Consider the following 12,500-nt stretch of genomic DNA (forward strand, 5'->3'; position numbering starts at 1 on the left):
CTTCAGTGCATCATTAAACTAAGCAGAAATGATTAAATGTAATTATTCTTGGCAGCTTGCTGAAATATTTAGTTTTTTAACATTATTAATTTAGTTATTTGTAGTTATTTTATTTCATGTAACAAAGTTGTCAATAACCTAACAGAAACGATTGTACTGTCCATGTTTTGAGTTGAAAAGCTACTAATTAAACTATAAAAATGTAATATTAAAACGAATAAATAATTTTTAAATATAAACATCTAAATAAAACACAATTTTATATAATTTATTTATTTTATAATATTTATAAAATAAATTAATTATATAAAATAGAAACTCTCAAAGAAAACCATGCTATGCCTGGAGTCCGCATGTGATGTTTTTATCAAAAAAGCATTTGTGAATCCCTTTGATTCAGTGTATAGTACACTAGCGTGTGTGTGTGTGTGTGTGTGTGTGTGTGTGTGTGTGTGTAGATCGAGCAGGTGAGTCAGCTGGCGGCTCTGGTCCAGGCTCAGGTGGAGTATCATCAGCAGGCCGCTGAGATCCTACAGCAGCTCTCCAGCAAGATAGAAGACAGGTCAGATGCTGCAGACTCCCATCATGCATCAGGGTTCTTCACATGACACACACACAGTACACCCACCGAGAAAAACATTAAATCACATTAAAACGACGCTGTGGTTTATTAGCATTATAATATAATTCATCGAATGTAATTGAACACCAATAAATATTGAAGTATTATTTTTATGCATGTGCGTTACAGGATAAAGGACATGTCCAACAAACCCCGGAAGGAATACATTCCCAAACCCCGCATGGAGCTTCAGCTGCCCAGTGAGAATTACAACGGAGGAATAAACTCTGCAAAATCACCTGCCCGCTCGCCAGGTACACGCTGACATACAGACGGGATAGACACTACTACAGCAGAAAAAACACGCTCGAACAGATGCATTTTACAAGAACATGCTATTTCAGTCTTTCTACTTAAGTTTTGTGTCTTTGTGATCATCAGTGAAATCTACTAGCAATTTCTGAGTTAAAGTGTTTTCAAAGTAAATGCTACAGCATTTTTTTTCAGTGTATAGCCGTAACTATAACAACACAGAATAACAATATCCTTAGAATCACTCTGAGAGCGATGTCCAGAACGTTTTTTGTCGAGGTTTTTCCAAAGGGAACTTTAGATTTTACGTTTTCAACTGTTTTTAGGAATAAAAATTATAAATCAGTGTGAATGCAGTAGCTCAGAACCTTTAAATATATGCATTTTCCATATATTTTTATGAATAAAATGTTGTATAAATCAAAGTGAATGAAATATGTGCAAACCCCTCAGTAAAAACCTTCAGACTATAGAGAGGAATAAAACTGTAAGTTTTGGTGTATGAAAGTAATGCTGAATTCGAGGAACATTTTCACCATACTTTAGGAATAACGTATTTGTATAAATCCATGACAATTAAATATGAACAAACCCCTCAGTAAAAACCTACAGACCATAGAGAGGAATAAACCTGTAAGTTTTTGTGTAGGACAAAAATGCTGAAGTGGACAAACAAACTCCAGAACCTTTAAATATATGCATTTTCTCTGTTCTTTAAAGAATAAAATGTGGTAAAAATCAACGTGAATTAAATTTGAACAAACCCCTCGGTAAAAACCTTCAGACCATAGAGAGGAATAAAGCTGTAAGTTTTGGTGTATGAAAGTAATGCTAATGTGGACAAACAAACTCCAGAACCTTTAAATATATGCATTTTCCATATATTTTTAAGAATAAAATGTGGTAAAAATCAACGTGAATAAAATTTTAACAAACCCCTCGGTAAAAACCTTCAGACCATAGAGAGGAATAAAGCTGTAAGTTTTGGTGTATGAAAGTAATGCTGAAGTGGACAAACAAACTCCAGAACCTTTAAATATATGCATTTTCTCTGTTTTTAAAGAATAAAATGCGGTAAAAATCTACGTGAATCAAATTTGAACAAACCCCTCGGTAAAAACCTTCAGACCATAGGTACAAATAAAAATGCAAAATTTGGTATTCGTAAGTGCGGCTGAAGCGGAGAAAAAACTCTTTAAAGATATGAACTGGAATTGAAATCTACAAATGCGAATAGATAAAGTGCAATAAAATGCTTTTTTCAGATTTATTCTTCATGACAGTCTGAAACAAGTTTTATTAAAATGCCAAACAGCCCAAAAGTTTTACTCTTCTGTATTTTGTTTGACTTTTATTTGATAGCTTTTTTTTTTTATACCAAATAGTTTGACGTTGTTCTTTGCGGAGGTGCGTTCTGTAAAATGTTGTAATGTATGAAAGTGTTCCCACGAACACGACTTATGACTTTAAGTAATAACTTCACTAACTACTTTTTAAAAGCTTCGGTTCTGTCTGTCTCAGCTCCGTTGGATCAGCCGTGCTGTCGCGCTCTTTACGACTTCGAGCCGGAGAACGAGGGCGAGCTGGGCTTCAAAGAGGGCGACATCATCACTCTGACCAATCAGATCGACGACAACTGGTACGAGGGCATGATCCACGGCCAATCAGGGTTCTTCCCCATCAACTACGTGGACATCCTGGTGCCTCTGCCTCACTAGGCCCTGCCCACCCCCGCTGTTGCCTAGCAACCCGACAGCCGCCTTTATCGTGCATCTGTGCTACAGCTTCACTTCCTGTTCCTGTCGATCAGTGACTCGGAGGATTATGGTGATGTTTGAGGAGGATTATAGACATTACGGAGTTCTGTCTGAGTGGAGAAACAGTTCAAGTGCTCAGTGTGAGTGTGTGTGTGTGTGAGTGTTTGCGCTCCTGGCGAATCATGGGTCTGTTTATATCGTTTTCCTCGTGTTTCAGATGATTTATTTGTACTTCGCCTCGATCGACGTAACGGAACTAGCGCTTCACTCTTCTGATAAACCTCACTTAGTCCAGCTCTATCCCAGCATGCTTAGAGGAACGTTCTGGATCTCCAGATGTGTGTTTGATTGCGTCGCAGCTCTCCGTTCGTCACACACCTTCAGTCTTTTCTTCTCCTAGCTAAGCAGCGAACAAGAGGGTTCATTTTATTGCTTGTTGCATTTCGCTTTGGCTCAGAACAGAACTGTTGCTCCTGCACTGCAAACGTGTTTTTGTCTTGTTTCCACTACAAATATCTAAATGTTCTTTTATCGAGATAAATAAATTAGTCTTTTTTTCTGAAAAATTTATAAAGCGACTTTATGCTTAAAACAGTAAGAAATACCTAACAATGGAATTAAAAAAAAATGTACTAAGTTTATTTATCTGACCCCACTGACAGATATGTTTTTTTTTAAAAAGACTTCATATTTTGATGATAAATGCTGGTAAATGTAATACAATGTAGATATAGTACAATATAGCAAACGTATCTTAATTGAAGAATTTTACTAGAAATTTATAATGGAAAACAAGACAAAAATAGGGTAACACTTTACAGTTAGTTAACTGTGGTCAACTTACATCAACTAGCAATGAGCGATACATTCGTTACAGCCTTTATTAATCTTTGTTTTTAAAACGTCATCGTTAGTTCATGTTGGCTCAGGTTCGTTAAATAATATAAACAGATGCAACTTTGTTTTAGTAAATGTTGAAATTAACACGATCCAAGATTAATAAGCGCTTAAGAATGATTTTTCATTGTTAGTTCATGTTAGTTAGTTCACACAGAATATTGTGTTAACCCAAAACGTTTGGGACACATTCTCTACTTATTGTTCATAGTTTCTAGTGAAATATGAAAATGCAATAAGGATACTGAACGTAGAGCACACACGTCGGCGCGGCGTATTTTGGAGCGTGGTAGCTGGTTTGTTATCGGTCCGAAGTGGTCAACCAGCCCTAAAACCCACATGACTACGACTGACCAGATCAACTTGAGCTAACAGTCCAACTAGTAAACCATCCAGACTAGCACATGACCAGCAACGTGCAGCCATCATAAGCTAGTTAACCTGGGGTTTCCTTTCAGCCTGATGGTATAAGCAGCATATAAAGTCTTATTTTTTAACTAAGTGGAATTTCCACAAATGCCAAGATAGTGTTACCGGAGTGCGCTGGTTATCGTGTGTGTGTGTGTGTGTGTGTGTGTGATCGTATCCACATAGAATATAATGCTAGTAACTACTGTAGTGTTAGTGGTTAGTTGTTAGTGCCGTGATGTTTGTAAGCACATGTGGTTTGAGAAAGACTATTTTTAATGTTGGTTGCAGCTGATGAATATTTCTAGCGTCTAACAGACGGAAGTGTAGCAGCGTTTATTGTTTTCCTGGTTGATGGACCATGTTCTTCAGCGCAGCTCGTGCTGTGTGTCGTTTGATGCCTTCAACGCGTCCGGCCTTCGTTTGAACCGGCGCCGGACGTCGCCCGCTGCTCGCGGCCAGTGACGGTGGAAGCCACCTCCGAATAAACTAAGACGACCTTTCTCACGACCGAACGTTTAAAGCTAGCATTCGCGAGTTATTTTACCAAGTCTGTTTTTCACGAAGTTTGCGTTTTACAATTCTGACAGTTTTCTTCGAATTTCGAGTTCCACAATTAGTTCTTTCCTTCTTTTCTTAAACTACATTTTTTTTAAATAGTTGAAACTATGCCGCAATTTGGAGTTTCTGGCATTTTTTCGCAATTCAGAATATAGATCGCAAAACTCGGGTTTCTAACTTTTTTCTTGGAATTTTAAGTTTATATTTCCTGGTGTGGAACTTTAAGTCATCTTGCAATTCCAATTGTTTTTCTTAGAATTCTGACTTTTGTTTGAAATCGTTCTATCTCTGACTTTTTGCGGACTTTAGAGAATTCTCTCAGAATTCTGCTGTTTTTCTTTGAATGTTGAGTTGGAATGATCTCACGGTTCAGACGCTTCCTCGCTATTCAAATTGCTTTTCTTTAATTCTGACTTTTCTTTTAGAAATTGGACTTTTCGTTTACATTCATTCGGAAAACAAGTCAGAATTACTTGCGCTTACCGATTTTTATGTTTTATTCAGTGGTGGACATAAGCTTCCACCATCGTTTAGAAGCCTAGCAAAGAGTTCCCTCTTTTTGTTGTGATTTTATTCGGGGCCGCTAGCTGAAGAAACGCCGCAGATTTCTGGACGTGAGCATGAGTTCTGTGCCATCTGTTCTCCGTCACGCGTGTCTGGATCAGGTGCGACGCACATCTCCTTCACCTTCATTGAGGTTTCGTTCTGAATAGCCGTGAACACAAGCGACACGCCACGAGATGTTTTGATTCGTGGTGTGTAGCTCCGCCCACACGGCTTCACCCGTGTTCTGATTGGCTGCGGTTGATTCACGTCGCACCTGGTTTGGAGAATCTCATGAAACCTGTGAAGATCATCTCCGGCTCACATTTCACCCCAATTCTGTGCGACGTTTTTTAGACGATTAATGTGCGACGATTTTTGCGCTATCATTATTTTTATGACAAGTACATATGTTTACATTGATGGTAAAAATATAAATGCAAGCAAGTTATTGTCAGTTGCAAAAGTATATTTGTAGAGAACAAATGAAATGTATATAACTGATTGTTTATTTATTACATATATTACAGTTCTAATTTATTTTAAGTGTTTAGGTTTTCTTTTTTTTAAATTTATTTGTTTGAATTTTACACTTTTATGATTTCATTTATTTGAAATTATTTTTTTCCCAATGAGAATTCAGCTTAAATCTGTTTAATTGGCACGAAAATATTGTCACGTAATAATAATAATAATAATAATAATCCAAGCTGGGCGTTTCTTTGCAGAATTCATGAGGTTGAGACACGCTCTTATTCTCATTCTTAAATCTCTACGCTTTCCAGTTCAATCAAACAGTGTTATTATTCATAATAGTATTATCACAGATTTCCAGTCAGTCACACCTGATATGGGCAATAACTCTGAAATCACACTCTTTGAGCTATATATATATATATATATATATATATATATATATATATATATATATATATATATATATATATATATAATGTAAATGTGTGTTTGAATGGCAGTATAAACACATCGCTCGACGTCCTGTAATGAGTGTGAGTGAAAGCGTGAGTCAATCCATGTTTTTGCACGTGATGTTACAGAGATTCACCGTTACGAATTGGTTATGATGGTGTACGTTTGTATTTATTTTGCTCTTTTCCTGTGCTGGATGACAAACCTGTACCGCTTGATGTGAGACTATATTGAGAATAAACACAATGTCACTGCTCACTGTTCATCACCGATCTATCATATATATATATATATATACACACACACACACACTCACCGGTCACTTTATTAGGTACACCTGTCCAACTGCTCGTTAACGTGAATGGTCTGGGTATTTGAGAACCTGCTGATCTACTGGGATGTTCACGCTCAACCATCTCTAGGGTTTACGGAGAACGATCCGAAAACGAGAAACTATCAAACGCTTTGTTGATGCCGGAGGTCAGAGGAGAACGGCCAGACTGGTTCGAGCTGATAGAAAGACAACGGTAACTCAAATAACCACTCGTTACAGCCAGAAGAGCATCTCTGAACACGTCCAACCTCGAGGCTGATGGGCTACAGCAGCAGAAGACCACACCGGGTGAGGCTCCTGTCAGCTAACAACAGGAAACCGAGGCTCACTAAAATTGGACGATAGAAGATTGGTAAAAAGTTGCCTGGTTTGATGAGTCTAGATTTCTCCGGAGACATTCGGATGGTGGGGTCAGGATGTGGCGTGAACAACATGAAAGCATGGATCCATCCTGCTCTGTATCAACGGTTCAGGCTGCTGGTGGTGGTGTAATGGGCCCCGAGCATCGTGTCAACTCCACAGACTACCTGAGTATTGTTGCTGACCACGTCCATCCCTTTATGACCACAGTGTACCCGTTTTCTGATGGCTGCTTCCAGCAGGAAAACGTGTGAATCATCTCAGACTGGTTTCTTGAACATGACCGCGAGTTCACTGAACTCAAACGTTCTCCAGTCACCAGATCGCAATCTTTAGGACGTGTTGGAACGGGAGATTCCCTTCATGGATGTGCAGCCGACAAATCTGCAGCAACAGCGTGATGCTATCATGTCAGTACGGACCATCTCTGAGGAACGTTTCCAGAGCCTTGTTGAATCTACGCCACGAAGGATTAAAGCAGTTCTGAAGGCAAAGAGGGTCCGAGCCGGTGCTAGTGAGGTGGACCTAATAAAGTGAGTGTGTGTAAAATACATCTCCAACACACACAAGTTTGTGTAACTAATATATAAAGTGTTAGAATTTAAATCAGGTAGAAATCGTCACAGTCTGAAGAATGAATTTCTGTTGAAAATTCTTGAATGGAGGCCAAATTATTTTTTTTAAATGTAATTTATTTCTTGTAGTATACAGTAAAACCACAGACATCCAGTTAAATCGAAAAGACCACAGCAAACGCCCAATATCTCAACTTTTTAAAATTTATTATAAAAAAAAAAAAAAAGCACCTCTACACTTTATTGAATCAACAGCTTACACGTGTACAAAAATAAAAAGAAATCTAAAAGAACAAAACCCCAAACAAAAAACCCCAAAACCGAACAGTTGCGTTATTGCTGGAATCGTTAAACATGTACACAAAGAAAAAGCCCAAGTTAACCCTTCGCCCGTCTCATCAGTGAAGCTGCAACTCTCTACTCGTCATCATCATCATCGCGTCGTCGTCATCATCGTCCTCATCCTCGTCGTCTTCATCATCGTCATCACCGTCGTCGTCGTCGGCCTGGGCCTTTTTAGTCGATCCCGTCGGCCGGCCCGGCCCCCTCTTAGAGGCCACGCCCCCTGCGCGATACGCCGCAACCTCCTGCCAATCACAGAGCGTTCAGACTCAGGCCACGCCCACTCCGTTACGTAAACACAGCGGCGAATCCGCGGCTCACCTTCTCGTATTTCTCGCGCAGTTTGACGGCCTTCTGCTCGAACGGCCCGCGGTCTTTGGTGCTCTGCTTCGACCACATCTCGCCCAGCTTCTTGGCGATCTCACCGATGGACAGACTCGGGTTCTCGCTCTTCACCGTCGGCCGGTACTCCGAGCAAAAGATGAAGAACGCAGATCTGTGCAGAGCAGAAACGGTCAGATCCGGAGTCACGTACAGCGCCAATCATCACAGGATATTAACGGAAAAATCATAATTTCCTACCGTAATTATCAAAACTCATTTAATTAGTAGTAGGCATTAAGAATTTGGACAATTTTTTTTATTAATTTAAAATTAATTCCCCTTCCTGAACAATCTTGCCATTAATGTTTGGTTTGTTACGATCAGACAATATTTTGCTGAAATAAACCGGAATGTAAAATTTTTATTTAAAAAAATGGAAATATCGACAATCGTTCTCTGCATATTACTAATCAGAAATTACGTTTTGATATTTTTACGGTAAGAAAATTTGTGGACCGTGGATGTTCCAACCATTTTTTTCCATTCCCAGTAAAATATAACACCCTTCACTTTCTTTTTCTTTCTAGACCTAAATAGTTTACAATATATAAAATATTTTTCAAAGCGTACAAATCTATTTAATTCCCATTGTTGCCATTTTGTTTCAAACGCTATATTGTTTTTCTACGGCTGCGAAAATAAATGGATGCGAAATAATTTCTTCATTTTTGACGTTTTCTGAACTCTAAACGTAACAGCAGATGGCGCTGCGCTCTTCAGAGACGCTCGTTACTCGCTTCAACCTAAAAGTCATTCGTAAGACTTGAAGAGGTCACTATCTGGACTTACGGGGGGCGCTTCGGGGCGTTGGGATCCTTCTTCTTCCTGCCCGTCTTGCCCACGCCTTTGGGCGGCACGTAATTCTTCATCTCCCTGTCGTAGCGAACTTTATCCGCTTTGGCCATGTCTTCGAACCTGGTCTTGTCTGAAGCGCTCAGGGTCTGGAGGAACAGAAGAGCAGCGGTTAATGACGGCGCCGCCTTCTTCGTCGTCCTCCTCATCCTCGGCGGGACGGCCGCTCACCTTCCATCGCTCGGAGCACTTCTTGGAGAACTCGGAGAAGTTGACGGGAACGTCGGGACTCTTGCGCTTGTGTTCATCGCGCTTGTGTTCTTGGGTTTGTTCACGTCTCCTTTCACCATGCTGATCACCTGACAGAAAACAACACTCAAACCTGAACACAACACACACACACACACATCAGACTCACGATCTTCCAGCTTAAGGGTTTATATTATATATATCTCCTTTCACCATGCTGATCACCTGACAGAAAACAACACTCAAACCTGAACACACACACACACACACATCAGACTCACAGATATATCCAGCTTAAGAGTGTGTATATATATATATATATTTATATGTGTGTGTGTTTATAATATATATATTTTTATATATTATATATATATTTTTTATATATATATATATATATATATACATACACACACTGAATTAAATGTTTCTTATATAGATTTATATAATATATATAACATTATAAAAATATATTATATATATATTATATATATATGCATGTTACATATATACACATAATATATAATATATATGAATGGTTTTATAATATATATATATATATATATATATATAATATATATATATATATATATATATATATATATATATATATATATATATATATATATATAAATATATATATATATATATATATATATATATATATATATATATATATATATATATATATATATATATATATATGTATAATATGTGTGTATATTGAATATCATATCTATTATATAATAACTATATTGATCTCATATTATATCCCACTTTGTTTCTAAATATATATATAAATATATATTATATTTATCCATAAATATATATCTCAAACACGGTGAATTAGATCGCTTAAATTACTATGTAAATATCCGCTTTTATCCATAAATGTCTATTAGATAAATTATAAATATAATAACTATACTGAATATAGCACTGATATCGCAATTCACACACACAAAAATAACTCAAAATGCATTTAAAAATATAACGCTTAAACGCACGAACGCGTTCAGGAGTCGTGACCCAGAAAACCCCACCAATTAAAACATTTCTCCTCGGTGTTTAAAGTAGTTTTGTTGTAGTTGGTCGGAGGCTTTTGTTAAACAAAGATTCCTCCATTTTTCCTTCCCGCCTAATTCCCTTCACCGCCGCCCTCCCCCATCTCTCCGTCCGGACACGTTATATCGACCAAAAAAACGGCAAATTTAACGCGGTGCGCGCGAGAAAGGGCCCGCAGAGCGCCGTTACTTCACGGATCCCCCGTTAAAACAGTTTAACTGCGCTCCGGTGCGGCGCGGACTCCCGCGGACCAGCGAAAACCCGTTTTAAACGGCGCCCACGCGCTCGCGCTAACGCCAACGCGGCCGCAACACCGCGCACGGTAAAAAAAAAATCCGCGAGAGCGCGTTAAAAATCGCTTAAAATGTAGTTTTTCGAAATTCGACTAACCTGCTCTTTATTCTCCGCAGACCAGCACGCGCCTCTCCTCAGGACTGTGTGCGACCACGTGATCGCTTGTGCCGTGCGTGCGTGACGAGCTCGGCGGACGGCGGCCTGACTCGGCAGCCGATTGGTTCAGCTCGCGGACGACGACGGCCAATCAGCGACCGCGCACGGAAGAATTCGCTGAGCTGATTGGCGGACGGAAGCTCTTAGTGTGGTTCGAATGTTTGTAAACTAAAATCACGATTCTTTTTAATTAACCGAATAAAGTGTAATACAATTTATTACGACATCTAATAACTCTAATCCAAACGACGACACTATAATATATACCACACGGATCGTAAAATGTGTTTTTAATTTATTCGCTTTTATTTTTTCACACCAATATGGACGGCAATATTTGCTATTTATTATATCTGTTTTACACCACACGCATAAAATGTATAAACTTATTCATAGTCATTTATTGTAGCTTATTTATATTGATAATAATAACCATTTAAGGAACACAAACACGATGAGAGCTGATGACAAAAAATGATGAAAGTCATCTGAATAAAATAATCGTATAATTATAATAAAAGAAACAGGTGAGGCATCATGGGAAACAACATTTGTAACTACATAAAACTTAGGAAAGACTAGCCTAAAACTAAAGCAATTGTGATAGTCTGACGTTTGAAGATTTAAATAAATAGATAACATGTTTCTAGCATGATTATCATGTTATAGCTAGTATGATTAGCAAGTAACTAGCATGTTGTTTAGGGTGACCATAAGAGACACTTCCATATTTCTATATTGCCTAAAATATCTAGATTTTGACTTTGTCGTGCCGACCGATCTGCATTATTAGTATATCACTAGCACGTTGCTAGCATGACTAACAAGCAGAATGCTAGCATTATTAGCACATCACTAGCTTGTTTGTGGTATGATTATACTATCATGTGTACTATCATGCTAGCGTGATTCTTTGATGTGACATGCATTACATCAAATACACAAAATAAGGTTCTTTTTAGCAACGTCATGTGACCCCTTTAACGACAGATCGTGTGATTGGATGACTTTTACTTAAATTGAGTTTATATAACATTTTAATAAACGCATGGCTGGCCAAGAGAGCTCAACGCACAGCAAAAGAAAATGCTGCAAAGTCTCTCAACACTAAGCAAAAAAATAAAAATAAAAAATATATATAAAAATGAATGTAATAAAAACGGTTACTGTAGTTAAATCATGTTAAATGAACAACATTATAGTTTAAAAATGATGTTCGTACAAATGTGGTTATATAAATGGCAATCAATCATGGTTACTACTTTTACTATAATAATAAACCCAGGGTTAGTTTGTGACCAGAGAGTCTTTGGTCACCGTTGACTTCCATAGAAGTGAAAAAAAAACCGCGATGGAAGTCAACGGTGTCTCAAGACACTCAAACCTTCTGCTAAATATCTTAGAAATCTTAGAATAGAAATTCATCGAGATTCTGAACCCGAGAGTGAGTTCATGATGACAGAGTTTCCTTTGGGAGGATTAGGGCCAAGCAGTAATAAAAAATAAAATATGAAAAGTCATAAGCAAGTTTTGCAAAAAGTTACATTTTGAGGAAAAAAAATGTAAATAATCTAAAAACCTTTATCAGAAAAACGTAGTAGCATATTGGGGAAAAAAGCTGGTTAAATTTTGAGAAAAAAGTCTAAATAAAATTAACTTAATAATAAACTCAATACACACACATATGTACAACAAAATATAACGGATGCAATTAATCGCGATGAACGGAAAAAATGATTACAAACAGTGGTGTAGTTTGAAGAGTAACGCTCATGTGATCTTTTGCAGAACGTCCTTTTCTCATCACATATAAAATAATAAACCCTGTCTTTACCCGAGGTTAAAAGTGCTGTTTAGAACGATGATAAAAGTGTGGAAAGCCCTTAAAGTGCACTCAGCTTTGATTTAACACACCATCAATGTGCAGCAAATATGAAACTATAGAATACGAACGGTGTATTTCGGAAGCACACTTTTTTAAC

At 37.8% G+C, this 12,500-nt stretch overlaps 2 protein-coding genes across 2 annotated transcripts in view; one reads left to right on the plus strand and one right to left on the minus strand.

The window, feature by feature from the left end:
- sh3gl2b (SH3 domain containing GRB2 like 2b, endophilin A1) overlaps window positions 1–6,228 on the plus strand; it is an 18,035-nt gene extending 11,807 nt beyond the window's left edge. Inside the window, exons 7-9 of the mRNA XM_043232582.1 lie at window positions 459–562; window positions 752–876; window positions 2,396–6,228. Coding sequence (XP_043088517.1) covers window positions 459–562; window positions 752–876; window positions 2,396–2,592 — 426 coding nt within the window. The 3' untranslated portion in view covers window positions 2,593–6,228. The remainder of the gene's footprint in view (window positions 1–458; window positions 563–751; window positions 877–2,395) is intronic.
- A 1,201-nt stretch (window positions 6,229–7,429) lies between these two features.
- hmgb2b (high mobility group box 2b) lies at window positions 7,430–9,072 on the minus strand (the record flags this gene model as incomplete). The annotated part of the gene is given in 5 exon segments (XM_043232549.1): window positions 7,430–7,677; window positions 7,680–7,826; window positions 7,903–8,077; window positions 8,755–8,906; window positions 8,989–9,072. Coding segments are annotated over 5 exon segments (579 nt in total), but the record flags the coding sequence as incomplete, so codon positions are not given.
- Window positions 9,073–12,500: the final 3,428 nt, after the last annotated feature.

Source organism: Puntigrus tetrazona, unplaced genomic scaffold (assembly GCF_018831695.1).
Source record: "Puntigrus tetrazona isolate hp1 unplaced genomic scaffold, ASM1883169v1 S000000575, whole genome shotgun sequence".
NCBI classification, from domain to species: domain Eukaryota; kingdom Metazoa; phylum Chordata; class Actinopteri; order Cypriniformes; family Cyprinidae; genus Puntigrus; species Puntigrus tetrazona.